The following is a 27619-nucleotide window of genomic DNA, read 5'->3' as shown; positions in this document are numbered from 1 at the left end:
CAACTATAAAACCTCGTACAAAAATTACCACTTTTTCCTTGTCATTTAAAGATGACACTGATTTTATTTTCCTCGTATAAAAGGAGACATTTTACTCTGTGTTGATTTAACAAATATTCTTAATATATTCATAACAATAAAGCAGCTAAAAAGCTGTTCTAATCTCTAAAAGAATCTTTTATCATCTGCACATATGATATATATTGTAAACAATCACTCCAAAAAAAAAGTTTTGTTAAAGTGATTATATTGCACTCAGAATTCTGGAATTCTCATTCTCCCTTCTCATTTTAAATTAAAGATCAGCTTCATTTTTTCATAAAATGGAGCTTTAATTTTCTACTAAAAACAAGTAGGCATGCAATCAATATAATACAATGTACTTAAAATGTCAGAAAAAGGGTGTTTGGTTATGAAACTGGAGTAAGGAACAATTCTCAAATAGGCCACATGAGAGTAGTATACTGTAAACATTCTGCTGGCTCTAAGGTGTCGCAGATGCTGTAGAGTGCAGTCTAGTTCAGCACCCAAGAGGTACACAGAATCTGTTCAAGTGTTCTGTACTTCAGCGAATTTCCATGCAGCAATGGCACGTGGAATAGGCTACACACACATAAAGACAGAGCAATGAAACAAAGGTGATTAATGAGCTAATACTGGCCTTATAGAAACAGGGCCAATCATTCTAAGTTCACTGTAATTCTTAAATGCAAGTTTTCGAGCTCATTGCATTTTCTAACATAGCAATGAAACTGTTACTCCTGCTGTAAATGAATACAGAACTAGACTCCCTACTTGTAGCTTACACGGACTGCTTACCAGTGGCAGGCTGGGCACTACCCTCAGCCTCAAACATCCCAGCAAGATACTATCATGCAGAATGTCACCTTGCTTTGCTTGCAAAAGTGACGCCCTCCTCCGTGCACCGGAGCAAGAAACACAGGTAGTGGAGGGGGGGGGAAAGAGAATAGGAAAAAAAAAAGGGGGGAGAAAACAATGTTCTTATGCAGAAAAATAAATCCTCAGCCAGTGTGAAGAGGCCACAGATCTTTAAAATTCAAATGAAGGCTGTTTTCTCAACTCAGTTCTACAAGAGAAAGATTTCTCTATCAAACCCATTATCTTCAGGTAACAGAATTTCTTTGGAGTCCCTGAGATACTACAGCTCTTGGACAAATGGAGAGACTGACTTAGTATACAGATAAACAAGGTGGAAGCCAATATATAGCACCCTGAGTTGCAAGTGAAACAACAGGAATGGGTAACCCACTCCTCAACAGCCAAGAGATGCCGAAGAAAGTGCAGAGGAGGAATTGGCTAGGGAATTATAAGATATATACTGCACAGGAGAACAGGGGAAAAAAATAATTGAAGTATTTCTAAAAGGTCTTTCCTTGTTATCAGAGCAGTGAAGAAAAAGACAGCAGTCAGAGAGAAGAGCTTCTGAGAGATGCCCTGAAGAAATACAGCCTTCTAGGTGTACAGCAGAACGATAATGCAAAAGCAGAGACAAGTTTGGCAGTCTTGTTCCAAGCGTGCCCTGAAGGATAAGCACTCCAGCAATCACTCAGAACTGTCAGCAATCACTGACTAGTACTCTGGATATAAACCAGGAATAGAAATACTTTCCCCCCTGAAACTACAGAAAAAATACAAAGAGGAAAAATACAAAGTCACAATTAAATCAGAGAATACTTTCCATAGTCAAAAATGAAATACTGGCTTCAGAAACAATACAGCCATCTGCTCTGTATCTTAAATAGCGTTAATCATAAAAAAGAAGTGCTTGTAAAATCTAAGTATGATATATTTTATTTCCCCGCATATTGCTAAATAATTTTGCAGTTAAACCAAAAAGGAAGAAATATCAGAGATGAATATGGAATACTTACAACTAGAAAATGGTTGCTGAACCATCTGAATTTCTATAAAAACATCAATCAAAATGTAAAAACAGGGTCTCACAAACCTAACTAGAATCTGAAATGCCAGATTGTCTTCACAATGGTTACAACATGAATATTGATGGAGTTTTGCAACCAAAACTAATTGTGACTTCGCCAAAAGATGGCTTAATACCGCAATCAAAACATCTAAGAACTGGGACTTGTATTTCTGCAATTTCCTATTCTCTCAGCTGTTCAGCATTCAGTGAATTTAATGCTGAACTGCTTAATAGCTTACTTTCTATTAAGCAATTCTCATTAGAAAAAAAATGCTGCCTGGTCACAATTTTACTCTCTAACGGAGTTGTGCTGTGTCTCCATCCATTCTTGGGAAAATAAAGAAAAGTGAATAAAAAGCTGAACGGAAATGGACACTCTATAAAAGCTACCTGTAAAGTATCCTAAGTCTGGAAAATATTTGTGACATTACACAGGCTACTGCTGATGCAAAAGAAAAATTGCAGTTTAACCATTTCATGAATATGACCAATGCACTTGTTCCCAGCCATTCAGAATGATCTGACATTCCAAATGTTTATAAAAATTGGGTAATAAAAGAATTAAGTCAATACCCTTAAGTACAATAAATAATGGTGTTTATTATGGTCGGGGTTGACCACGAGCGTTGGTTCCATATCTGCTTGGGACATTTGTAAAACCAGTTCTGAATCCTTGAGTTGCTCCCATTCCTGGTATTCCAAGTCCTTGGTTGAGTACACTGCTGTAGGGTGCGGATCCATGATTTAAGCCCAGTCCATAGGGCTTTGTCTGACTGTTCAAAAGGATGACTGGACTCACGTTTTTGCCTGGTGTATTAAAAGCAAATTCTGGCGGTGGGCTGCCGGGCTTAGCTGGAGTGGATGTAACAGGGTTCAAATTATCAGCAGCTTTCAAAGATGGCATTGGAATAATATGATGATCTGAAATGTTCAGAATACTGTTTGCAATAGGCACAGATGATAAGGTAGGTCTGATCCAGTCATCTTTGAAAATCTGAACAGTCAAGGTAGAGACCAATGTGTATAATCTGTTAGTGACATGGGCAAGTACCATTTGTTCATTTGCATCTCTCCGAATTCGGACATGTACTGATCCAGCCTAGAAAGTGATAAAAATAAGCTGGCTGTTAACTGTTACTTCAGTAAAGATTCTCCACATAAATTCAAGATGAAGTAAGTTATCCTCCAGAGAATTACACAAAAGTCTTTCACAGTGGAGACTACTAAGTTGAGAAACTTACTTAATAATTCCATAAGTAGGATACATTTTGATCTTTCCTAACATGTTGATCTTTTATGAACATATCAAGATCATTATTCAGGAAAAGTAAGTCTTAAAACCAAATTATAAAATATGACATGTGATGTCAGGAAAAGAAAGGCAACAGCCAGGAAAAACACGTGTCCCAAGAGAAGAACAAAGTGCAGACAAATGTATGCCAAATTTAGGAGAGAGTGTCACCCCTGTGCTGTTGGAGAAGGCAAGAGGACAACACATGGAAGACATGCTCAAATCAGGACCATGAGCAAGAACAGAGGCAGTGCCCACTGTGGAACTTGGACTAAGAGCTTCTCTTGGACTGTGGACTGCCCCTGACCTCCTCCCTGTTAATACTACCCCATTCACCCTGAAGTACTGCTGCAGAAGAGAACAGGATGCAAACCCCGGACATGCTTTTTCAATTCATATTTAATAAAGAACATGATTCGTAGCTTGTGCTATGTAAGCCATTTTTACATCAGACAGTGCAGCTGAAAACATCCCCAGGAAACTCAGGAAGTTTCTATGACATGCTGGAAGATGCCAATAGGTAAATATGCATACAAAGGTTTTGTAAATATCTGATCAATCCAACAATGCTGTGATTCAGTGTTTTGGGTGGCAGAATAGTAAACTGAAAGCTATTTTCACATCAGCCAGTCAGACCTGCTACCTTTTCCTTAGAAGGGTAGCGTAGTGGAAGAATTCAGAAGTAGAGAAAAATTCTAAGAGCCTTAATTGTCTGTCTGTCACAACATACCTGCATCAACTTAGGAATATCTGAGTTCTGTGTGATCATTCTGGATCACCAAAAAAACCCCCTTAATTTCTTTCAGCTTTCAGACTATCAGTATACAACTGCAGGTGTTTTTTTCATCCCCCTCCCCCAGAAATGCTGAAAACATGATTCTACTGTAGACCTTTGGTACCTAAGAGTGTAGAGTTTTCCTCTTCTCCTGAGACAATTTACACTAACATACCATTTGAAAAAATACTATTGTTTGAGGTTTTCTTCACTGACAAAATACAAAAGAAATCCTACACTTGCGAAGTGCATGCTTTAATCCAGAGCTGCAATATACATAAATAATATTAAATAATAAAGCTTTTAAAAAACCATAAAGGACAGGGGAAGAGAAGTTTTGCAATATATCACAAGGGCTGAGTACTAACTCCATCTTTCTTTTTTTTTATATTTAAGATTTCAGAAGAAATCTTATTTAAATAAACTTTACTTAAATAAACTTTAAATAAAATATTTATTTAAATAAACTTTATTTAAACTTTACTCAAATAAAACATTGATAGCAACTCTCAACTCTTTTTAAAGGCTAAAAAGACAATAAAGACATAACTTACCAATGTGCCAAAACCTAATGTCCAGAAATGCTCGTTTCGAACTTCCAAGACACCATCCAAAGTTGAAACCTAATTTTACACAAACATCCAGAAATATGAAAATAAATTCGAAGTAATGTTTCAAATCCTTTTGGAAATGTACTTTTACACATTTCTGAATAATACAGCATTTTCAGTAGTGAAATAAAAGCTTCCATACACAGAACAGATTATGACCAGTAATGATGCCACTATTGCTTATCTACTGTATTTTTGCTACCCTTGAACATCTGAATCCATCAAAAAAGTGGTTTAAGTAACTCGTTTCAAGTAACTCTTGCTGCCAACTTGCAATATTTTCTCAACCTGATATACTGTAAGTCAACAACTGCCTGTATTCCTTTTCCTCCCTGCACTCACATCTGCAAACCACTCAACGGTAGCTGAAGTTTAGTTTATAAAAAGAACAGCTTGTACTACTTCAACAGATTTGCTACAGATACCTGAATGACACTATTCATCTTAGAGAGCAAGATCCATATTTGCTACATGCAGCTAAAACATAAAAAAAAGTAATTCTTTAGCAATCATCTCACAAAACCTCTTCATATTCCTAAATGCTTATTTAGTGTTAGCTGTGCACACTGTGTTATGTATTATACGCTGACTTACCTCTCTAAGAAGTTTATCTAACTGGCCAATCACATGAGGTGGGGTTGTCTTTAAGAAGGGGAAAAAACAGGAGAGAAAAAAAGTTATATATAATAAAGATTAACTGGCCTTGTTAATTAAGAAAGCCTTTAAGTCTGATCTAGCTACACAAAAGACCAATGGCATTAAACAAATTCATGATGCATATTTCTACTGCCCTTAAAATTCTTCTAGCATGTCACAAATTGCCCTGGGAACACTTCCTATTCAAGTGCTTAAACATACTTTATGTTTAGTTGGTTGGTTGTATTGTTTTGTTTTGTTTTTTTTAAATAAGGACGTTTAACAAAACTAAAACCCCAAAATCCCTGTTTTGTGACACTGCCTTACCTGCAGTAGTACTTTCCCACTGTACACGCTCATGGGATACATAGTACCAAATGTCATCAAAGCAATTGCTATAGCGGAGGCCGTGTCTACAGCAAAATAGTTGCTAGAGAGAAAGAACAATTTTAAAGGAAAACAGCTATTTACATTTTTTAAAAGCATAAGAGTTTTCTTTTGATTCTTTTTCATTCTTTTACATTATATACACTTACAGAATATTACACATAGTAATCTTATCTGAACTACACATCTTTGAAACAAGATAAATATATTCACGGAGTTGCAATGCCATTCTTACAAAATACAGCTTCGATGAGATCATTCCTTCCATGTAAAAAATGCAGCTTCCCATAGACTGGATACAAAAATTTATTCTTTTTAAACAACTGTACGTACTTGATTTCAATGAGCATATATGTAATGCAAAGAGCTAGAGCTCCAGCAATATCAATCAAGACAAAAGGGTTCATTCGTGGCAGAAAGATGCTACTTAATCCTGGGATGATTCCACAAATACTGTAACAAAACAGAAAAAGCAGTTGTCAGCCAGCTGTTCAGCATTACTTCAAAACCCAAAAGTTATATACCCACTACTTCAGCATTTGACTTCAAATACACTTTGCAGTCATAGCAAAACATGTCTATGAGGACTGTGAAGGCCCTTCTAACTCTGCTCAAAGTTTTGTAATAGTCTGATGTCAGCAAAAATTAATCAAGTTTAGATCCATGTCATATTCTCTCTCATATCTGAAATTAATACCTCTTGCATCTTAAATGTGCTTCAAGTCTCTTCCCATCTACAAAATGTTATGCTACACTAATCTTTATACAGTTTTTCTACATGTCAAAATACATATCTTGTGCTACTTTTTTTTTTTAGTAACACAGCTAACTGTGCCAGCTGTATGCAACACAAGTGCTTTACAGGTTGAGATACTGCTATTACATATACATCAGCCTTGGGGCAGGGGAAGGTTGTGTTTCCATACCAATGGTCTTCAATCCATCTGCCATCTTTTGTGTAAAAAAAGCCAAAGCTAACTAATTGATGGAGTCTGAAAAGAGAGAGAATACCAGCTAGCTCAATAAGAGACAAAAAAAAACCACCCATGAGGGAACACTGGGAAAAGGTATTTATTTATAGATATCTCCTATCAATGAGAGCATGAAGAGGAAAAAGGGTTTCTGTACTTCCCAGTGAATCTAAGTGCATGTCACGTACCGGAAAATTTAAAGGAAAAACAGCATTAAATGTTTTGTTGCTCTATTTAGAACCAACCTATGTTTAGACATCACATGCTGGTCTCTTCCTGTAAGAATTTTCATGAACATAATTATATACAGGTGCAGTTATCCTGTAATCAACACTGCTTCACAGAACACATCCGAAATAGCTGTAAATGTACTAACAAAATTTAGTAATTTTTTAACCTGTAGACAATTATACCAACATTTTTTATCTCAAAACCCAGTAGTGATTCTAGACTCTTGATCTGGGAGCCCTTCAACTTACCTGTGTCCTTCTCTGAAACGTGGTGTTAAAGAAAAACTCCGCTAGTGGCTGAGGTTGCTATTGACATTTTTTTTTCCACACTGAAACTCCAGGTACACGGACGACCCTACTGTTAGTCTTCCAAAGCTGTTCTGCAGAATTTGGGTTTGATGATATAACTTTCTACCCATATAAAATCAATTCTTCTATTTAACAAGCCAGTGTTCTCTGCTTTCCTCAACTGTATACAAAAATCACAACATGCAGGAACAGATGGGCTTTGCAGCATACTTAACTTGTTATACAATATGGTTTAACATTTTGATACTGACAGCATAAATACTTGGAAGAACACATACGGCTCAAAATAACTGTTTCTGACATCTGACAAAATTATTTGCAAACAATGTTATCTCACATTCAGACATCCAGTGCTAGCAAGAGAGTTAACAGACAAGATGAATGAGCAACACTGCTTCAGCCCCTGGAAGACACAGACATTCAAGTTTCCTGCTGGACAGGTGAGGAGTTTCCATAGCTATGTTTCAGTGAGTACGCTGTTTCATGTAACACATTTAAACTACAACCATCCTAGTCATTTGCCTACCCCACAGAATAAACAAACACAAATTACTACAAAATATATCACTCAGGTAATGAACGTCGAGAGGTACAGTTCAAGTCTGTGCAGGACAAAGCTAGTTTACCTCACCTCAGCCAAGGAGAATTACATACAATGTACTGAAAGCATTCTGCATGAAAACATGCAGAAAGATGTATTTTGATTAGATTGATGTATCTGGGAAATACGAGAGACGATGTTTGCTCTAGAGTTCCTACATTAGACCTACAGTAGGTAAAGCTATTTTAAAAGCTCTAATATACAACAGTTTATGCCTCAATACCCATCCAAACTGTTATTAGACACAAAAAACTCAACACTGCCTTCCAGAAACTAGCAATTTTGAAAAACATTTTAAAGCTTTACCTTCTACTAAGATCTGCAACATGTTCCTGAAGCCAACTTGTGCTGGCAGCTGCAAAAGAAAAAAGGTAATAAAATTATGATGAGTAAAAGCATACATTTTAAAGTACACTTGAAGTTTTAAGAGGAAAAACCCAATACATTGTGAATGAATAAGTGTATCTCAACAGATTCACTGTCACTTAAAAAAAAAGTTTTACTTCTCCAGGCAGTAAGTAAAACATCCATCCCTTATAATCATCTGAGCTAATTAAGTACAAACATAACTGCAGATTATAACCATCAAAATTACCTTTTATGTAATATAAATTATGATATACAACTGTAAACAATTTACAGTTAGTGGGAATGACTGCAGGCCTACTTCACAGTGGGAAAGTCCCAGATAAAAGAATTATTAAGAGGAATGATTACAATAATTTCTTTTTAATCCATCAATATATCCATAAAATGTCTTCAAAGTTCTGATATCTGACAGATGATCTTCACTGGCTGAATCCAAAAGATTGAAAACAAAGGGTACTTCAGCATTAAAATGCTACTCAGTTTATCATATTAATGACTACATACTACCCAGAGAGCCCTGTAAGCAAACTGGAGTTGAAAATCAAATGGCAATTCTAAACTGCATGAAGCTATATTAATGGAGATAACAGTACTATATACCCACAGGTTAAGAAAATTACCAGGCAAGTTATACCTTGATAAAAATAGGAACATTAAAATCTTTTCCCAATTCTTGTTGTACATTAATCTACCACATACCTTCAGAGACATAAGCAAAAGGCTTATTCCTAATGGAAAGCATTGTAAATAAGTTGAAAAAGAGAGCCACGAAAGTACCAACCAGCAGTCGCCCCCTACGGAGGGGAAAAAAAAGGTACCTTAATCTCACATCATCACAAAATGGGAAATCAAGCTGTAATTACCAGTAACAATCTTTCACTAAAGCTGAAAATAAGAGTAAGATAAACTAGTGTAATGCTTAATAACTGGTAGTGTATTATCATTTCAAGGGTTGTATGAGATCGCTCAGCTTCATACGTTAGTGTTATCACATTAGGCTGTATGTAGTGTTCAGAACGCTGAGTAACAGTTCTTAACTAATTGCATATACGTACACACATGTATATTTTCCTTTGAAGATATAAACGCATTGTCCCCTCAGCAGCAGAGCTAAAAAAGCTTAGTTTCTATGGAATTATGCCCTATGCCTCTACTCTTTCCTAGAAGAATTACAGCTTTACCATACATCAGCATCATGGCCCAGTCTTTTGTCTCATAACACACAAAAGAATACACACTCTCTGTGCTATTCATAGTCTTCATCATCTTTGCAACACCTGCAGTTCCCTAATCATCACAGCATCCTTCCCCCCCATATACCAGGCCTCCTAAGATGCCTCCATATGAACTGTGAGTAACTACACTAGCAAAACCAGCAACATATAGTTAGATCATTATTTAGGAGAGCATGTGCATTACATTTCAACTGTACCTTGAAAAAACTGACTGCAGTACAGCTTGCACATAGTTTGAAACAAATGCCAAAGTACCAAAACCCAATCTGGTGTTGAATGTACTTGCATTATTAATACATGCTAGATTAAGTATTAGAAACACAAAGGGACACTGAAAAAAATATCATTTTACATGCCAAAATCATTTCTTACGTGTGTATCTCGGGTTGTTCCAGAAACCGCTCTGCACTACAAAAATAATTGAAAATCTGAGTTATAGTATACAATAAAACATCTTTGTTTTGATAGCTGAAGCATATTTTTTCAGTTCTGAAGAATTAACTGCCATTCATAAAGAAAACCTGACAGAGTACTGAAAAAAAATAGATAATTGCTTAAATAAGCACAGCAGATTTCATAAGTTGATCAGTACAACAGATCAACCTGTAGTACAAAATCGCTAAGTTGTTAATATAGCCCTCCATGGAAAAAATAGAGCCCTTCAATAGAAAAATGAAAGTCACACTGCCCCAGTTTTAAATTCCAGATGTTTAAATGTGAAGAGGTTTTGTTAAGACTAAAATATTTTTTTAGGCTAAGCACCTGAAACGCAAATGCTTCCAAGTGTAGATGGTATGTCCAATTAACATTTGAGCAAATTTTGAGGGATCAATGAAATTTATAAACATGCAGATCCTTAATATATTATGAAGTTGCTTTACAAAGTAACTGAAGCTTAAAAAAAAAGTTTTATTTATTAATGAACTTAAAAAAATCAAGACGCATAGGGAAATTTACCAATTCCTATCACCACATCTAAAGCCTACCTGTAATCAAAGTGAGTAGCAAGGTTTAGCATTATTTTTAAAAATCTGAAAGTTTTTCTACAGTATATCTCTAGAGACTGTATCTGTAGAATGCATATGCTTTTGCTCAACCTAGAATATCTCTGTACATCATAAGAAGTTGAAGAAAGTGGTACATATCCTTACCTTTCTTTCAGTATAAAAAGAGCACCAAGCTGTGCCAGAACTGTAGATGCAAACACGGCTAGAACTTCAAACCTTTCAAACCTGAAATTTGAGAAGGAAGTTTAGAAACACTGGACACTGAACAGTCCATCAAATGCATTCTGGTCCTTGGAAGGAACCAGCAGGATAGACCTACTATTTCTGATTCTTTCAAGAGCAGATAGGTAGGAACAAATGGAAAGTTTTATGGAACAGGCATTATTTTCAATGTCTTTTAAGCCAACACTCCACATGTCAGAAACAGCTTAAAATCAACATTTCCTAATTCTTTTTGCTGTCCCTCCCCTTCCTGCTCTTCCCCTGTTCTATACAGCATCAGCCTTGGGCATCCTTATTTTTAGGCTCTTTCACACACAAACCATTAGTCATGGCTGTTAGGGGACACAGGCAATGACAGTCAGCAATGTATCACATGGTGTATTATCAAACACTAGATCTTGTTATTAGTACTTACCCAAATGAATAGACTGGGCTGGGTTTCTTCATCATTACCCAGTAGCTTATTAGACATGTTATCAAACTGAAAAAAAGGGGGAGAATTACACTATAAGTAACTGCAGCCTTTACAAACAGGATAACCTACAAACATACACTTCAACCATCAGATCTGAACAAATGAACATTACCACATCTTTCCACAAACTCAACGCCTCCATCACTGTCACTGTCAATGACAGTTCCAGTGAATCCAGAAAGGTTGTGTTTGGGAACAAAACTGAGACTGCATGAGGATGTTTCAACTGTTCCCATAAAAAGGGCAGCAAATAATTTTAGCAGAATGATAGCTGCTCAAATTCCTTACACCAGGAGAAGCTGAATGCTGTACTTACGACATGCTGTGCTTACAAAGGCTACTGCCAATCTTCTTCAATATAGAACATCCCTCAGCCTAAATGAGCTATAACTCCAAATGCAATGCATTTTCACAGAGGCCCTGACACGAATAAGCACAATTAGCGTTCAGTCTATATGCACAACATGAATTTTTACAAAAGAGACCCAGAGAACATGACAGCAGGTACCCCAGAATCTGACTAACAGGCAGCAAGGGTGGTTTGAGAAAATCCTTTTAACAATGTCCAGTATCACACACAGTAATGTCACACATAGTAATGGAAAGCACAAAGCAAAAGTCTACCAAAATAGCAAACTAGACACCCAGTAAATGCTTTTCTATATGTGCTTTATAAACTTGCTGTCCTGGTTTCGGCTGCAATGGAGTTAATCCTCTTCTTAGTAGCTGGTGCAGTGCTGTGTACACTGATATTTTAGTTGTTGCTCAGTAGCACTTACCCTGATCAAGGACTTTTCAGTCTCATGCTCTGCCAGTGAGAAGGGGCGCAAGAAGCCGGGAGGAAGCAGAGACAGGAAACCTGACCCAAAGAAGCCAAAGGGGTATTCCATACCACAGCACGTCATGCCCAGCATATCTATGTAGGGGCAGTTGGCCAGGAACCACCGATCACTGCTCGGGAATGGGCTGGGCATCCACCAGCAAGTAATGAGCAATTGTATTGAGCATCACTGCTGTTTGTTGGGGTTTTTTTGAGATTATCTCTCTTTGCTATCTCCTTTCTTCTTATTATTATTATTATATCGTCCTTCATTTTAATTATTAAACTGTTCTCTCAACCCGCAGGTTTTACCTGTTCTCTGATTCTCCTCCCCATCCCGCCTCGGGCTGGGCAGGGGGAGTGAGCGTGTGGCTGCGTAGCACCAAGGTGCTGACTGGGCCACAATACTTGCCTAGAACTACTGCAACCTGAGAAAGACCATTTAAATGATAATGAACGTGATAAGCAAGATGACAGGACTGACAGACACATTTGTGTCAATTCCTTTGTATCCCAGTGAAAAGTGAAGAAAGCTCTCCATTAAACTCTTCTTTTAGAGATACACCATGAGTTAGATTTAGCACTCTAGAACAAGTCTTGCACTGTAACCAAGCATTGCTTTTCTTTTCCACCGTGTAATTTGTGTACACACATAGCCCAAACAGATCTACTTTTCTGGTTGCATATATCTACACAAGCTCTAATCTAACTGCCATTCACTGACTGCCACAGGTCTCTCCTGCTATTTTCTTTCCCACTTTTTCTCTCACACTGACCATCTGAAATTCCAATTATTTTATCCCCGTGGTACTAGCCTGAGTTTTCCTAGGATGTGTCTCATTTCCTTTGCCTATTTTTCCGCTAGTGACTTCTTCAGACATTTTTTTTAATTGGAACCCACCCAGATTCAGTGCCATCTGTGCCTCTGTGCAGCCCTTTCTTAATTAATGGCAATGTTAAAGCAGACTGGATCATCCCCACAGCTGCTGTGGAGTAAATCACATTCTCACAACCCAGTCTACAGCTGTGTGGAGTAAAAGCAAAAGCAGAGGAAATAATACTGCTCATATACAAACCAGGAAATTCATATACTCAGTAAGACTATCATAAATGACCAGGAAGATAACAAAAATTACCAGAAATTGATTTTTGCAGCAGAATTACTGAGCACTGTTCTCCCTTACATTAAATCAAAACTCTAGAAAGAGATCTCTATGAGTCAGAATAATCTCCTCATCCATCCTCTGATTAACCTAATACGCAAGTGCCAGGGGTATTCCACCCTCTCCTACAACTACAAAAAAATAATATTCTACACAAAGGCAAAATACAACATCAAAACTTTCCCAAGATGAAAAAGGCTGTTAGGCCAAGATGACAAAACACAGTGGATATAAAATTCTAAGAGAAATGAGAGATTCATTAAAGTTATATCACAATTCTAATGCAGCCACAGACCAAGTTAAGCATTTTTGTTCCTATATCAACCATTCATTTTCCTTTCTGCATGTTTGCTGCTGTTATTTATAAATGTTTTACTATCAGTCAGATAAGCTATAGTATGTAGTGGGCAAAACAGACTGATGATCCATACTTTTTATAATGTAGTGAGCTAGCAAGGAAGATAATGTAGGTTAATAATTAAAAATTACATGTATTATATGCAGTTTATTTCCCAATCACTGCTGCCAACCTGCATTTCAGATAAGAATTAAATATATTTCATGTCTGTAATATCAATATTATCAAAAGTGTTCAGAACTTTCATACTTAAAGTAGTTTTAATACCATTTCATTAGAAAACAGGAAGAAAATACTTAAAATATCTAATGACCTTATTGGAAGACTGCATGGGATCTAGCTCTTCAAATATTTTGAAACAGAAATAGGATTACATACTACTTGTTTCCTGATGCTAAAACTGAGGGATACTTCAGAACTAACAACTGTGGCATAAGGGAAACGTTCCGAGTGACCAACCAGGTGACAGTCTGATGCTAGATTCTGTTTTATATTGTTACACATCTGCACAGATGATGGAACCGATTTGTTATTCTCAATACAGCTATGGTGTTTCTCACCACGTATTTATTGAGATGTACAATTTTACACTCATTTAAGCTATATTTAAAGCAGTTAGTGTTTCTATACTGATGACTAAATAACATGTGTTTCTGTCTGTAAATAAATTTTCTATGTACAGAAATACACAAAGATAGGCACAAATGAACAGTAAGACTAAATGGAAAAAAACTCACCTGAAAAGGTCAAAGATTGTCAAATATGTGTAAGCAGTTAAAGCTGCAAAAAAAGCAAATATTAAAACTTAATATAATTTTTCAGTGCAGACATCACTTGCATTCTTCTAAGTCCCTCTTGTGTAGCTCTTTTCCACCTATCTACATGAACTGTCTGCTGATAGAGAAGTCCCTGTCTTTGTATGCGTATATAACATGAATGTCCTAAACACACTGATACATTGAATCTCATAAATAAATCTATTATGGCAATCCTAATTCTGATAAAGCATGTAATAATGCCCAGATACAAAAGGTATTAATCTTGTGACTAAGTTGCGGCTATGAATTTAAATACAGAGAAGCCAGGAGATCTTCCAGTAACACATCATCTGCCAAAGCAAGAGATCCCTAATGTGCATTACTGCACCAAAAAGTAGGTTCAACAGAACCTTCTACTTGTTTTGCTTCTCTGATCCATCTTGAAACTTGAAGAAAACTTGTGTCACAAACTACAAAAATGTAAGGCATTCTACTTTTAGTAGAGGTGATGGGAAGCATCTTGGAGCCCCTGTACAAAATATTGAAAAGAGGCATTCCTGGAATCAGAGCAGCATTCTGCCACACTACAAACATCTTCATTCAACTGCAAGTCAGGGTCTCTGTGTCACTGGCACTATTTATACAAGGAACAGGTTTGAGGTCTAGCCTAAAAGTCTACTTTTTTGTAGTCCTAAAGCTAAAATGGGTACTGCAGGAAGAAAATAACCAGCAGGTCTGGAAATCCTTGCGAACTTTGTATGACTTTCACCCATCCATACTTGCCTTGAGAGATGACTTTTGAGAAATGACTCTAAACTGACTGTGGCAGATCAAAGGGAAGCACTTTCCAAACCTGGCTTTGTAGCCACCTAACTCCATTAAGTGCTGAACTCTGCTTTTATAGTATGTTGGAACTTCATAACCTAAGAAACACATGATAGTTGGTTGTAGTTTCAGTACAAGAGAGCCACCTACCTATGCTGTTTGTAGAGCTGCACCACATTAGCAGGAAGCCAATACATATTAAATTTATAGCACCAAACAACAAGATCTTCCAGGACTGTTGATGAGAATAAATATATATTTTACACCTTACAAAATTCAGCAGAACTGGCTTCTCCTCCTTCCCAAAAATTTACAACTCATTTCAGAACAACAAGCCCATATTTTAACTTTACAGATTGTCTCAAAACTCATTTATCAACAGCGCTTATGCTTAAAACACCTTTTTGGTCCAAACCAAAAACCACCCCTGTATAATAAAACAGAATTTTATTACAGCACACACCATCTGACTTTTGAAGACAGACTTACACAACTTCATATTAGAGGGTTCCTTGCTTTCTGCTCGAACTCAAGTCCCAAAACCATCTGTGCGTATTCAGTTTACAGTTGTACTGAACACATTAAATAGAAGTACAACTCTGGAGAGCACTGACTGACAGGGACAATACACAGGAAGGAATTCAGCTTCAGAGCTGGATTTTAGTTTTTAAACACAGCTTGAAAATTTCAAAGAAAAAAAATCTCAAAATACACTCAAGTCAGTAAGGTATTTTAACTTATCACAGCTACTACCTTTTTAATTATTATTCATTTTTAAAAGACTTACCCTCCTATCTGCTGCAACCAGCCTAAACTCATGTGTTAACTTTCCAACCAATGATCTCTGTGATTTGCGGAACAGATGTATTGTCCCCTTAAAAAAATAACAGTTTAATTAAAAATGTTACTTAAACCATAGTCTAAATTAGCAAAAAGGAAATCTTCACAATGAACATCAAATTCTATTTTTTACACAATTATATCAAAGACTCGGAATAAATTTTTTGTTAACTAGAGATAGCCATAAGCATTAAATACAATGATATTTTTCTAACAGTTTTACACGGTTATTATATTAGAAAATGATGAATGACTTAGAATCAAGCTTCATTCAGATATAATTCAAGTTTATTGGAAACATACCGAAATACCATTTCAACAGTGGTTTATTTACTTTTATTTAAATAAAGCTACTACGGATGTTCTGAAAACACAAATATTTTTCTTTATCAAAGCACACTCCCCACCCACGGCCAGCTGGTTTATTACACAGAAAAATATTTTTATATATATATATAAAAATGAGAACTCCTCAGAGAAATAAAAACAATGCTGCTATCATCTGCAACGTGATGGACACCAGACAATCTCAGTTATGGCTTAAGCTAAATGCGCACAGTAGATGTAGCCACTGCAGGTGCTCCCTCTCCCAGATTGCAGTTCTGTGCAGGTAAGGTCTTTACTGAGGTGGAGAGAACATACAGGCATGCAGGAGATGGGAGTGAGGGGTGCTATTTGGCTCTCCTGAAAGTGCAACAGGGAGCAGAATACCAGAAAAATTCAACTGTACTGTTTGTTCCCCTTTCTCAGGGGACTCGGGCTTCTAGTTAACTGTCCTCCATTCTGCCCTCCTCGCAAAGCAAGCTTTCCGCGTGAAAAGCCCTTCTGATCTGCAACAGAAATTTGTGGACTTGGATAGCGTCACCTGCAGCGATTTGGGACTGGATGAAGTCAGGTTTGATTGCAAGCTACTGCATCTGTGACTGCCCGCAGAAGACACAAGGAATGATAGAAAAGTTTGGAGAGCTTTCCTAACAGTCAGGGGAATGCTGCTCTACCACCTCAGCGCCCATCGCTGTGTGCTGCTAGCACCGTGCCACAGCTCCTCGCCCCCTGCAGGATGCCGCGCACTCAAGGCTGTGTATTCTGTACCACAGAGAAGAGCCTCGTGCAAAGCCATGCTAGCCGCAGCTCACCCCACAAGCAAGCTCCAACTCAGCACATGTTGCACTTCGGCATTAAAGCTTCCCTAAATTCCGGCCAACGCAACAGAGAGAAACCTCTGCGGCCGAGGCTCCCCGTGCGGCGCTCTATCAGCTGTATGGGAATTGCATAGCTGAGGTACGGGCTACACGGAGCGCGAGCGTCTGCTCCAACAACGCCAACAGGTGACAGAACCCGGGACTGGGGGCGACTTATCTCAGTATGGTCAGCATACCAAGGTGAAGTTTAAGCGCCCAGCTGAACCCGCACACACAGCGGTCGGTCCCTGGGAAGCCAGCCCTAAAGCCGAGGAGTGGCAGCCCCGCACTTTCACGGACACGCGGGAGCAGCGCTACCACCACCCGTTTGTCCCGACGTGGATTTCCCTCCCCTGACTGATGCAGCGCTCAGTGAGAACTCCGCGGCCGAGACAAGGCCTCGACCCGCAGGCCGGCGCGTACCAACCCTTCGGGGCGCTCCTCCGGCGCTGCCGGCGGGGACCCCGCTCATATCGCAGCCCCGCGGAGCCGGCGGGGGCGCCGCGCGCGGGGGCTGCGGGAGGAGGCGCTGCCCGGACACAGCCGCCCCGTGCTCCCGGAGCCGTTACCGGCCGCGGGCGCGCCGGGCAGGGCACTGGCAGCGGGCGCGCGGCTGACGGTAACGGGTGACCCCACCTGCGGCTGAGTCCCGGCCGCGCGGGGCGGGCCCCGCGCGCACACACGTCACCGCCGCCCCGGCGGGGCTCGCGCGGGACGGCGGCGCGGCACTGCCGAGGCCTAGGCCGGCCCCGGGCGCTCTGCCCCAGCCGGCCCCGAGCAGCCTCCCGCAGCGGCGGGACCCCCCGCCCGCGAGCGGCGACCTCAGCAGCCTCCTCGCCCCGCTCCCCTACGCCACCCCCTCCCCCAGCGGGGGCCACTCACCATATTATCCCCCGCACCGGAAGAGACGGCGCCATGCGCGGCCGGAAGAGGCGGAGGAGGCTCCGGTCGCTACGGCAACGAGCGGGCCCGTCAGGTCACGCGCGGCAGCGGAGATGACGTCTGGCGGAAGCGACGCGTTCCCCGGGGGCGCGCGGCGGAGCGGCCTTCTCCCGCCGCGCCGCCCCGCCCCGCCCCGCCGCGCGTTACCTGCGAGGAGGCGCGGCGGGGGCGCCGTCTGCGGGTCATGGTACGCTGCTGCTTCTTCCCCAGGACGCTTTCGCGTCGCCGCGCTCCGGTATGATTAATCCTCCACACATGAGTACGCCCAAAATCACGTTAGCGGCGCTACAGCCAGCCCCTCTCTGCTGCTGTATCCTGTAGCCGCTTCGTTGTGTGCTGAAATTCCAGGAGCTGCTACGGTTGCTCTGGGTGTGTTACATCAGTAGAAGCATTACAGTTCACAGGAGGGATCTACAGTCGAAGGCTGTTGCACTGCAAAGCAGAGTGAGGGAGGAAAACCACAGAGCTGTATTCAAATCACTGCTGTGACTGCTGCTGCTGCCGAACGGGAACACAAGGGCTATAAGGTGACAACAGCCCCCTTACGCAGGCTGACTGGCAGGCCACTGAGCTGCGCCCTGTAGCTTCTGTCGGAACGCAGACACTGCTCACCAGGAACAACACACAGGACTGAAGTCGTCTTCAAAGTTAGGAGAGCTTTGTTAAGGAAAATTGTGTTAAAAAACACCTGTATGGAATTGAATGTATGGAAAAATTTAGTTGCAAGACAGCTGGGAAGTAAATGGAAAAGAGGTAGGGAGATAAATTGAAACTAGGTATTTTATTAAGACTGTTTATTGTGCCTAGAGAGATACCCAAAACAGCGTTTTGTAACAGTCCTGTCTTTCATCTTTTAATGGGCTTTTCAGTTGTCCAGCACCCAAGTTAAAGTGGTTAAAAACCTTATCTGCATCTAGTCTGTTCTGTGAAACACACCAAAAGACTTACCTGACTGTGGCTGAGAGAGGCCTGTACACCAACTGAAACCAGAAACAAGCCACCATATAAAATTAATCTGCTTCCCAGCCACTCTGGAAAAGTTTCAGATGTGTTGTGTCCAGTTCCGGTGCATTTGCAGAGCATGGAACTTCGTTACTGACAAAAATAATCATTCTTATGTTCCAGTTTTTGAGTGTACCTGGTCCTTACAGGACACGGTATCATTAATTAAGTAGTATGAGATTATTTCATGTCTTGGAGTATTTCTTACCAGAAGAGGCATACAGTTACAAGAAACTGCACTTTTTCAATGCACAGAGGATAAGTACTGCAGCTACTAGCACCACTGGTAACTGCATTCTGCATGTAACAGCAGTCTTCAAGGATATCTTAAAATGGAAGAGAGTTTGAGATCTTAGAGAAATTAGAGATTTGAAAATAATAGAAGTTACAATATTAGAAAGAACATATTGCACTTATATATTTGCCAAAAGAAGTGGAATCTTCAAAGCATTTAGTAAAAACAACAGACTTTACTCATTACTCATTAGGTGGTTTGTAGGCTTCTGAAATTCCCACTTTGTTTTTTTTCCCAGCTATAGTACAGCACGCAGAATAAATCACTCACAGGTGTTGAGGGATGGATTTTAATTAAATTATATCTTTCTGCCTTCACCACTACATAATATTTTCCGTATTATCATTACACACAATAAAAAAAATGACTTGGAGAAGGTTGCATAACTCTTTCTGTTCCAGAGCCGTATGCTCGCTTCTGGGCAATGGGCTGGATTACACAAATTCACAAACTATTTGGAAATTGGCAGAAAGAGGCTTCAGTGAAAAATGAAAGAGACAAACCCAAGTTTAAACTCGCTTTTCTCTGTTAAAACATTAAAATACAGAAATAAACAGATTTGCATCTGAAATAAGCCTGCATCTGACATAAGGCATGCAGCCTTGTCTCACAGAGTCTTGGCTGGAATGAGAAAAGCTTTATCTTTTAATGAGTCTAACATACTTCCGTCTGGGGTATGCTGCCAAATCCATAAACTCTGTAGATTTCAACATAGCAAGTGCTGGGATACTGCTTTCAGGCTCTTGCTGCTTCACTAAGTTTATCTAAGCATCTCCCCTCTACCAAAATAGATGCACTCTATTTGAGTATCTGTAACCTGTACACAGAATCGCTAATTGCAATAATTTCAGTGGTTCAGAGCCTACCTCCAAGCAGTAGCAGTTCAGCCAAAGAGAGATCCTGAATAATTATATTGCACAGACAACAACGGTGTCTTTCTAACCTCAGGAATTAATGCTTGACAGAAGCAGTAACAGCTCTCATGCTTCAGTCCAAAACATTGTTTTGGGGTTGTTTGGTTGGTTTTTTTTCCCCTAACTGCTGGATTGGTTTTATTTGGTTTCCTTGCTTTAACAGGGACTGACAGGATGATGTGTTGAAGGCAGTGGTCATGGCTGCTTTTTGAGACACCCCTAATGCTCCCAGATATATAATATTAGTCTAATACAACTTTAAATTTTTTAACCTTATCTTCAGGGTGTAACTGCAAGAACAGAAAGCCCCAGCAGTTGTTAGGAGTCCAGATGCAGCCTCAAGCCAATGGCTAGAAAGAATTACAAACAGTAAGGAGATGGGGATAAGAATTTAGATTGTCACCTTGAAAATAATAGCATTGCTCTCAGCCAGCAAAAGAAAAGATGCCATTTATGAATCTAAGTAAACTGGCTTCAAATAGCTATGTTCAGGGCTTCACTATGACTACCAGAATGAAACCTCCTGGCTTTCACTGTCGTTCAGCAGGACTAGGATAAGCAGACTTTCAGTTTCAGCACATTTATTTAGGAAGTAGCACTACTGTTTGCATTAATTTTAAGAACTTGAATTATGTCCACGAGAAATTAAATGGGATATTTACATATTTATTGTTCCATCATCTGGTATACAACACCTGGGGTATTTTTATTTATTTTCAGTACCAGCAGCAATTGCATAGGCTTCAGGTTCAATGGAAAGGCTCTTAGTTTGGACATTTTATCTGGTAGACAGACAAGAAAACAGTAAGAACGGGACAAATGAAATATTTTATTGTGAAGCTAAAGCTGTGTGACTGCTCATCATGCTTTTTTACATTGCTTATTAATAAAATGGTGTTTAACATTTCAGAAAACATATTAAAAGAACAATGAAACAAAAGTGCTCCAAAACAACAAAATACAAGAATTAATCCCATCCCAGACTGGAGTCCAATATATTTAATGGGGGTGGGGTTTACTCTTTTGTCTCCACCTTTGGTCTTTGTCACTTTAATCCAGATTTCTGAAAAACACTGGCTAGCCCTTCACATGAATAAAAATTAGAATCATGGCAAAAACCAGTTTCTGTATTTCCAGTCCCTCTGATAGGTGTGCGACTATTAGATAAAGTACTTACTTCCCCACTCCTAATGGTAAAGAACTCACAGAACTGGGAGGCTACGCCCCTAGCCTCTTAGAAGAATACACCTGTATTAACCAGCTACAAAGAATGCTGACTTTTTTCCTCAAATCCACTTCTCTGAAACAGGACTAAGTGGTGAATCTTATGAAGGTGAGGAGAGTCTTACAGCAAAACAAGATTGATCACTGTAGTTTCCAGACATCATGTCAAGAATTTGCAAATCGAAATATCAAACTCTGCAGAACCCAGTGTTTAGCCAATATATTTAATCCACTGGAGTGTAACTTGCCGATTATTGCCGAACTCAGGAGGTAGTTATTGACAAGTAAACAGTTTCCACTCTAAGACAGTTAACGATTTACATGAGAAGCAGGAAAAACACAATGCATATTTCCCCATACTTCAGAAGATGATTTTGTATTTGCAGGAAGCAACGGTTTAACTTCCTCATCCTGTGGAATTGTAGTTACGATATTTGAAAGAAAAAATACTGAAAAGAGTATTTCAAGAAAAAACTCTAAAAGAACATAACTGATTCTTTGGTCATCTCTTGGGATGACCAACAGATCATGAAAATTCACAGAGGTGAGTAAAACAACATCCAACACTAAATAGCAGCTTCAGAGAACCCAACAATGAAACCAGCAACTGCCTCTAATTAGCACTACGACTGAGATAACTAGTTGCATTCACTACCTGCTTGATGCTTTTCATTCTACTTTGGATATCTGATAGAAGTCCCCAACAACTAAAACCATCACAGAAGCTTGAGACTGCCACAGACAATGAATGAAAATCTGCAACCTACCATAGCACTTGCCACCTCCCAAAGCTGCCACACACACAAGCATCACTAAAGCACTGGAGTAGCCAGATAAGCACATCTTAAGCGCAACAATGCACTATCCATTTCTTGGGTAGGAAAGCACTGTAAGAATCTAGGGCCCAAATTCTCACATGGGTGGTTAAGGAAGCCCCAAGAAGAATGCTGCTTTCCATACCAGTTGCAGAACAGACATCCCAGTTAAGTTTGCTAGCATATCTCACTCGAGCATTCCCAGTGCAAGTACTTAAATTTCACAAGATGGACTTGGCAGCAGTGCCAAGAAGAGCTAAAAAAATGCTTGTTTAGAATAGAAAAACTATTTATTCTACACCAGAAGGTAAGGTTAATTGTCTAAGTATAAAATCTGTCATTTTGAAAACATATGAGAGCATCCTAACAGTGAAATCTGCAATGGCCTCTAATTAGTGCAGCGACAACAAATTCTTCCCTCTATTGAGATCCCATTCTTCTCCATTTTGAAGTGTTACTATCACATTTATCATCTACATAAAGTAAGTTGCAGGGCCATATTTAACAAAATTGTTTTAGTGACTGACTTTCTGAAGTAGTTAGTAAGACATCTCAGGGGCAGAATGCCTTGTTTCTAACAACCTAAGCTGTGTAAAGTCTAAGAAACTAACAGGACACAGACTTACATGTACATAAATATCCTAGTTTAAGGCTTATGTTGAATATTCAGTGTTGTTTTTAGTGTTCACTGAAAAGTGTTTACTTGTCTGAGCCACAAGTGGGGAACCTGTACAGGTTTGGTGCACTCTACAGAAAAGTCAATGTTAGGTAAGGGGAACATCATAACACACAACAAATTCTCATTTTAAGGAGAAAGAGGACCACACAGTGCTTCAGTTAAGTTTTTCCTTCCTGTTATGCCACCAAAAGCAGCAACACCACCCAAGCAGCATTCTGCATGCTCTTCCAACACCCAAAAAGTCAGAAGATGGTACGTTTCCTGCTTAATAAAAAGAGAAGGTTGTTAAAAAAACAGGAGGCTTGGGTGTTTTTTTTCCCCTCCCTCCAGTAACTGCTACACTTCAAGTCAGTAAAACACACTAGCAGACTGCCAGACAAGCTGCTTCCCCACCATTGCAAGAAAGTGGGTCAGGTCACTCATTAATAATGGGCAGATTCACAAAGAAAAAAAAAAAAAAAAAGAGGCAGTCTAGAAAACAGATGTAATGCCACTCTTTGCAAAGGTTAAAAGCATCCAAGCTGCTGTCCCGCTTATCCTATCCTAATTCAAGATACTGTATTTTATGGTAAATATAGTTGCGAAGTTTTATATAAAATATAAAATACAGGTAATTGAGGGTTTTCTGGGGAGGGGATGGTGGTGGTGGTGCATATTTTTGGGTTGGTTCTTTTTTCAGATCTGCCTTTATACACAGTTAATCCAACAGCTAGGTAAAAATAACTGAGCTGGTAGTTCGTCACTACATGTAAATCAAGAAACCAGAAGAGGCGAGATAACGTCTTGGGGGAACAGAATTATTCTTAAAAGACGCTATTCAGAAGACAGCATAAGACAGACATTTAAAGGTGATCTATGAACTAAACAGCACTTGGTCATGGGCCAGCAGCTGTGGGGCAAACTGATGTTACGGAACGAAATTATTACTGTGTTCCAACACTAATTTATAGAGCTGCAGTTCATCCATTATGCAGAAAATAATCAGGGTGGAATAGATAATCAAAAAGCCATGGATGGTACCAATCACACAGATTCTCTTGATCAGAACTAGATGTACAAACAAGGGACAGGGCTAGTCCCTTTTCTTTTTGAAGTAGCAGCTCTGACTTATGACCCTTTGTGATGCATATTGGTGGTCTTTTAGCAGATGGGAACTCTACCTCAACATTACAGGTACCTATTGCATGCCGACAGGTATGTATTTGAAATAAATACCAGTATATTCCTCAAAATTAAGTAGAGGAAAACAGAATTTGGTAATTTAGCATAAGCTAAATACGTAGGAACACTCAAACCCAGAAGAGTTCAAATTTCAAAATTCTCATTTGCAAAGGATCTCAAGGAAAGTTTACAAGCTTTATGTAGAAGACCACCAAGGGCCTTTCCCAGCTGTTCAGCTATTTGGCAGATTCTAATAAAGCAGTAATATTCATGTGCAGCACTATGAAATCTATGACAAACATGGATCAAGTCAGCCAGGAATCTCCAACAACAGAGCTGGTCTACTGGAGACAGAACTAATGCAAAGCAAGCAAGATGTAAGATTTAAAACTGAAATCTTTTAGCATTTCTCACTTCTCCAGGAAAAGTGTGTCAGGGGAACAGGAGTCACATATTTCATTTACATCAGACATACATTTGAGAGAGTCATACACTTAGAAGGCTAGAATGGGTTTGGTTAGACTATTTCAAAAGGCATACTAGTGGAACACCATCTTTTTTAACAGCTTTTAATCTTAAGATCAGTCCAAAGCACCTCTGGTTCAAAAGAAGAGAATCCCAAACATTGCATCTGTGCACCTGAAAAGTTCAACAGTTTCTGCTATTTACTACTCAATACTATGCAGTGAGCAGAGTCCTCTCTCGGTATTACTACGCTTATACTGCATCTATCAGCTAGGGATTTGTTTTCATATATATATATTATATTATTTTTAGTCAACTTTCAGGTGAGTAGTCAAAGAAATATTTGACTTACTCTTAACAATAAAAAATAAGTTAAATGAAGAATTAAGACAAAATTTTCTGTTAAGACCAAAAGCAAACAAAGCTTATAACTCAGTTTAGTTAAAACAACTCTAAACAATATGCATTTTTGTAGTATCACTAAGTTGGGAGAGTTGTCTTTAAAAAAAGTTAATAAAGTAAACCCAACAAAACCCCACAGACCTGTTCTAACAAGGAACTGGTGGTCTGCCTTGCCAACATCCGTGTTTAATCCATACAGAATTTGTAAACAAGATGTCAGGCCTTTAGAAGTAAAGGCAAAGATGTCTTCCTTTATTACAGTATTTAAAGGCTATCACTTAAGTGTGTTTAATAGCTTGTCATTTATATAATAAAAACAAGTATTTGTACAAAGATGCAGTTTCTTTTTAAAAAAGCAGATCAGTTGAGTGTTTTGTACTTTAATATATAAACCAAAACATAAGAAAGCTATAAAAACATTAATGTGTGCTATGTATTAAACATGTAGCCTCATATTTTAATGCTTACATGTGGAGATTAAAAAAATTATCACAATGGAAATTTTACTTTCAATTATCATAAACAGACCAAAATACAGAGTAGAAACACATCATTTCTGAAACTTGACAATTAGCATTACTTACTCTCAAACATCAGCTGGGCTTCAAGTTGTACACCGTAAGCATAAGCTAACATTCTACCAATGGAAGTGTTACAAAATGCATTAAGAGAAAATACTGCCAGTAAATGAATGTCTTTCTTAGTCTTTCTTTTTATCTAGTAATTATTTTTTTAAAAGAGAGAGTATGAATTGGTTTTATAGGGTTGGGGTTTTTTGCTGTTCTGCTATCAAAGGTCTTCTTCAAAACTGTTCTGTGAACAACACAGTCACATTTCAACTAAATAAAAAGACAAATAATAACAGACCAGCTGCTTTTTACATTTTAATAATTGTAATTCCCCAATGCTATTCTTCCTTTCTGCAAAGGGAAATCGTTTTATTTGGCACATTAAGGATAAAAAAAGTCAAAAACTGAACCAAAGTTTACAAACCTCCAATTGTAAGTTAGTAGTTAGAAGGAAGAAAGCCAGACATAGATGTCATGGCAAAATTAAAAACAAAAACACACACACAAACACAACATACGGAAAAGGTCTTCCAATGATCAATATCATCAGCGCCTTCTAGCTGAAACAAAATACATATATTATTGTTCAAACCGTAACTGGATTGCTAGGAACCTTATCTCACATCCTATTGTGCTCTTACTTACAGTGTGTAAATCCTCACTAAATGGCAAGGAGGCTTTAATGAACACATTTCACATTGTATAATTTTTTCTTAATCTCAAGTTTTAATGCAGATACTTAAAGATCTGTAAAGTCCTGTAAACTCTGGCTGCTTTCCAGTAGTCTGTAGCAATTGCTCCTTAGGCAGCACTTTGTTTCACTTCAAGTAGGGTTTCACACTGTGGTATCTCCAAAGTCCTTGTTCCAGCGAATATATGCTTCCAGGGTCCGAGGGCTCAAACTGCGCTTTATCTTCTTCAAAGACTCAGTGAAATCTGATAGCTTGATATTCCTCATCTAAGCAAGAAGTGAAAGACATCAGGATCACAAATGGTTTGAGAAGAACTTCAGTATTCACTTTTAACAAAGCATATTCTACAAGTGCTCCATCTTGATTTAGGAAAGACATTTTTCACAGTGAGAACAGTCATTCACTGGAATAACCTCCTCAGGGAGGTGGTACAGTCCCCATCACGAGAGGTTTTCAAGATGCAATTGGGTAGGGTGCTAGATCATTTCCATCCCGGTTCCCTTTCCCACAAAAGGTTAGACTAGGTGATCTTCTAAGGTCCCTTCCAATCTGGGTTGATCTATGATTCTATGACCTGATGCAAGGGTCTTGTAATTTAAGATTACCAGTATTTACCCTTTTTAATAAACTAACACTTGGTAATCATGATGTCTGCTTTGTTATTTAGTAGCCCATGAGACTGTGTTATTACTTCCTATCTCACTAGGTGGTGCAAGCTGGCGCCTACGAGGGCACAGAAGCAAATGATGAAGAAATTTTTTAAACACGTTTTTGCCATACCTCTGCGGACCAGGAGAATAAGGCACTGAAAGCTCCTGCCTCTACCACAGCTGTATTCATACCATAGTATGCTGTCAGCCAAGTCATCCTGATTATCTAACCTCTCTGCTTCAACACATGCTTTGAGTTTGCTGAGGACATGATTATAAGCACACATTTCCCATACAGACGTGATGTGAAATAACAAGTGTATGGAACAAACAGTCTCATTATTAAAACATAAGAATTGGAGAAGATCACCCATGTTTCTTTGGTACTACTGCTTATAGGCTACTGGAGGTAAACCTGCATTCCAAACAAATTGTCCCAGATGTTCTCATCTTCCTGCAACAAATCCTTTCAGCTTATCATAGCCTTAGCCATGACCTCAGGCTAAACACAGAAATCAACAGGGGAATTAAGCTTTGCTTCATTTTCCCCTACGTAACTGTGGTTTGCACACACATTTGAACAGAAACCTTTGTACACAGGACCAACTGCTTCCTTTTCTTTTGAGGTTTAGAGATGCCGTTTGTGGTGGTGATGACCTTTTTTTTTTTTTTGCTTTATGATGGTCCATGTGAATGAACGTAAGTATTGTACATACACACAAACAAATCTGCGTTAAAATACCTCAGAGGTTCTCCCTAACATGACTTGCTTTATGTAAAGATTGGGCTGGTGGCAGAAA

General features: G+C 39.0%; 2 protein-coding genes and 1 long non-coding RNA gene across 13 annotated transcripts in view; 1 reads left to right on the top strand and 2 right to left on the bottom strand.

Moving 5' to 3' along the window:
• Nucleotides 1-24: 24 nt before the first annotated feature.
• Nucleotides 25-18079, bottom strand: SLC30A6 (solute carrier family 30 member 6). 6 transcript variants are annotated; one of them, XM_030499393.1, is made up of 14 exons: nt 17892-18079; nt 15776-15862; nt 15139-15223; nt 14143-14185; nt 11005-11070; nt 10512-10592; nt 9733-9768; nt 8825-8919; nt 8063-8111; nt 5979-6098; nt 5586-5688; nt 5217-5264; nt 4566-4634; nt 25-3044 (listed from the first exon to the last, which is right to left on the bottom strand). In XM_030499393.1, the coding sequence occupies exons 1-14, from the start codon at nt 17892-17894 to the stop codon at nt 2547-2549; spliced, it is 1383 nt and encodes a 460-aa protein (XP_030355253.1). In that variant the 5' UTR covers nt 17895-18079; the 3' UTR covers nt 25-2546. The 6 variants fall into 6 exon arrangements, with proteins under 6 accessions (XP_030355253.1, XP_030355255.1, XP_030355257.1 ...); XM_030499395.1 differs by lacking the exons at nt 14143-14185; nt 15139-15223 and having other exon boundaries at nt 1317-3044; nt 17892-18001; XM_030499397.1 differs by lacking the exons at nt 14143-14185; nt 15139-15223; nt 17892-18079 and adding an exon at nt 17300-17438 and having other exon boundaries at nt 1317-3044.
• Nucleotides 18023-25868, top strand: LOC115613643. The gene is made up of 2 exons (XR_003993459.1): nt 18023-18186; nt 18300-25868. It is a non-coding gene; the product is annotated as an uncharacterized LOC115613643 (long non-coding RNA).
• SPAST (spastin) overlaps nt 20972-27619 on the bottom strand; it is a 39093-nt gene continuing 32445 nt past the window's right edge. For all 6 annotated transcript variants that reach the window (XM_030499389.1, XM_030499387.1, XM_030499390.1 and 3 more), the window contains one exon: nt 20972-26435. In XM_030499389.1, the coding sequence (XP_030355249.1) occupies nt 26404-26435 (32 nt within the window). In that variant the 3' untranslated portion in view covers nt 20972-26403. The remainder of the gene's footprint in view (nt 26436-27619) is intronic.

The sequence above is a fragment of the Strigops habroptila genome, chromosome 10 (genome assembly GCF_004027225.2).
Source record: "Strigops habroptila isolate Jane chromosome 10, bStrHab1.2.pri, whole genome shotgun sequence".
Taxonomy (NCBI): domain Eukaryota; kingdom Metazoa; phylum Chordata; class Aves; order Psittaciformes; family Psittacidae; genus Strigops; species Strigops habroptila.
This window is presented reverse-complemented; position numbering and strand designations above follow the sequence as displayed.

Bases quoted from the DNA above. Each gene is read 5' to 3' on its own strand.
- SLC30A6 (XM_030499393.1), bottom strand. The intron at 9,769-10,511 runs GTAAGGATATGT...TTATTTTTGTAG, and splicing joins CTTTTTATACTGAAAGAAAG to TGCAGAGCGGTTTCTGGAAC. The intron at 6,099-8,062 runs GTAAAGCTTTAA...GTTTTGTTACAG, and splicing joins GTTGCAGATCTTAGTAGAAG to TATTTGTGGAATCATCCCAG.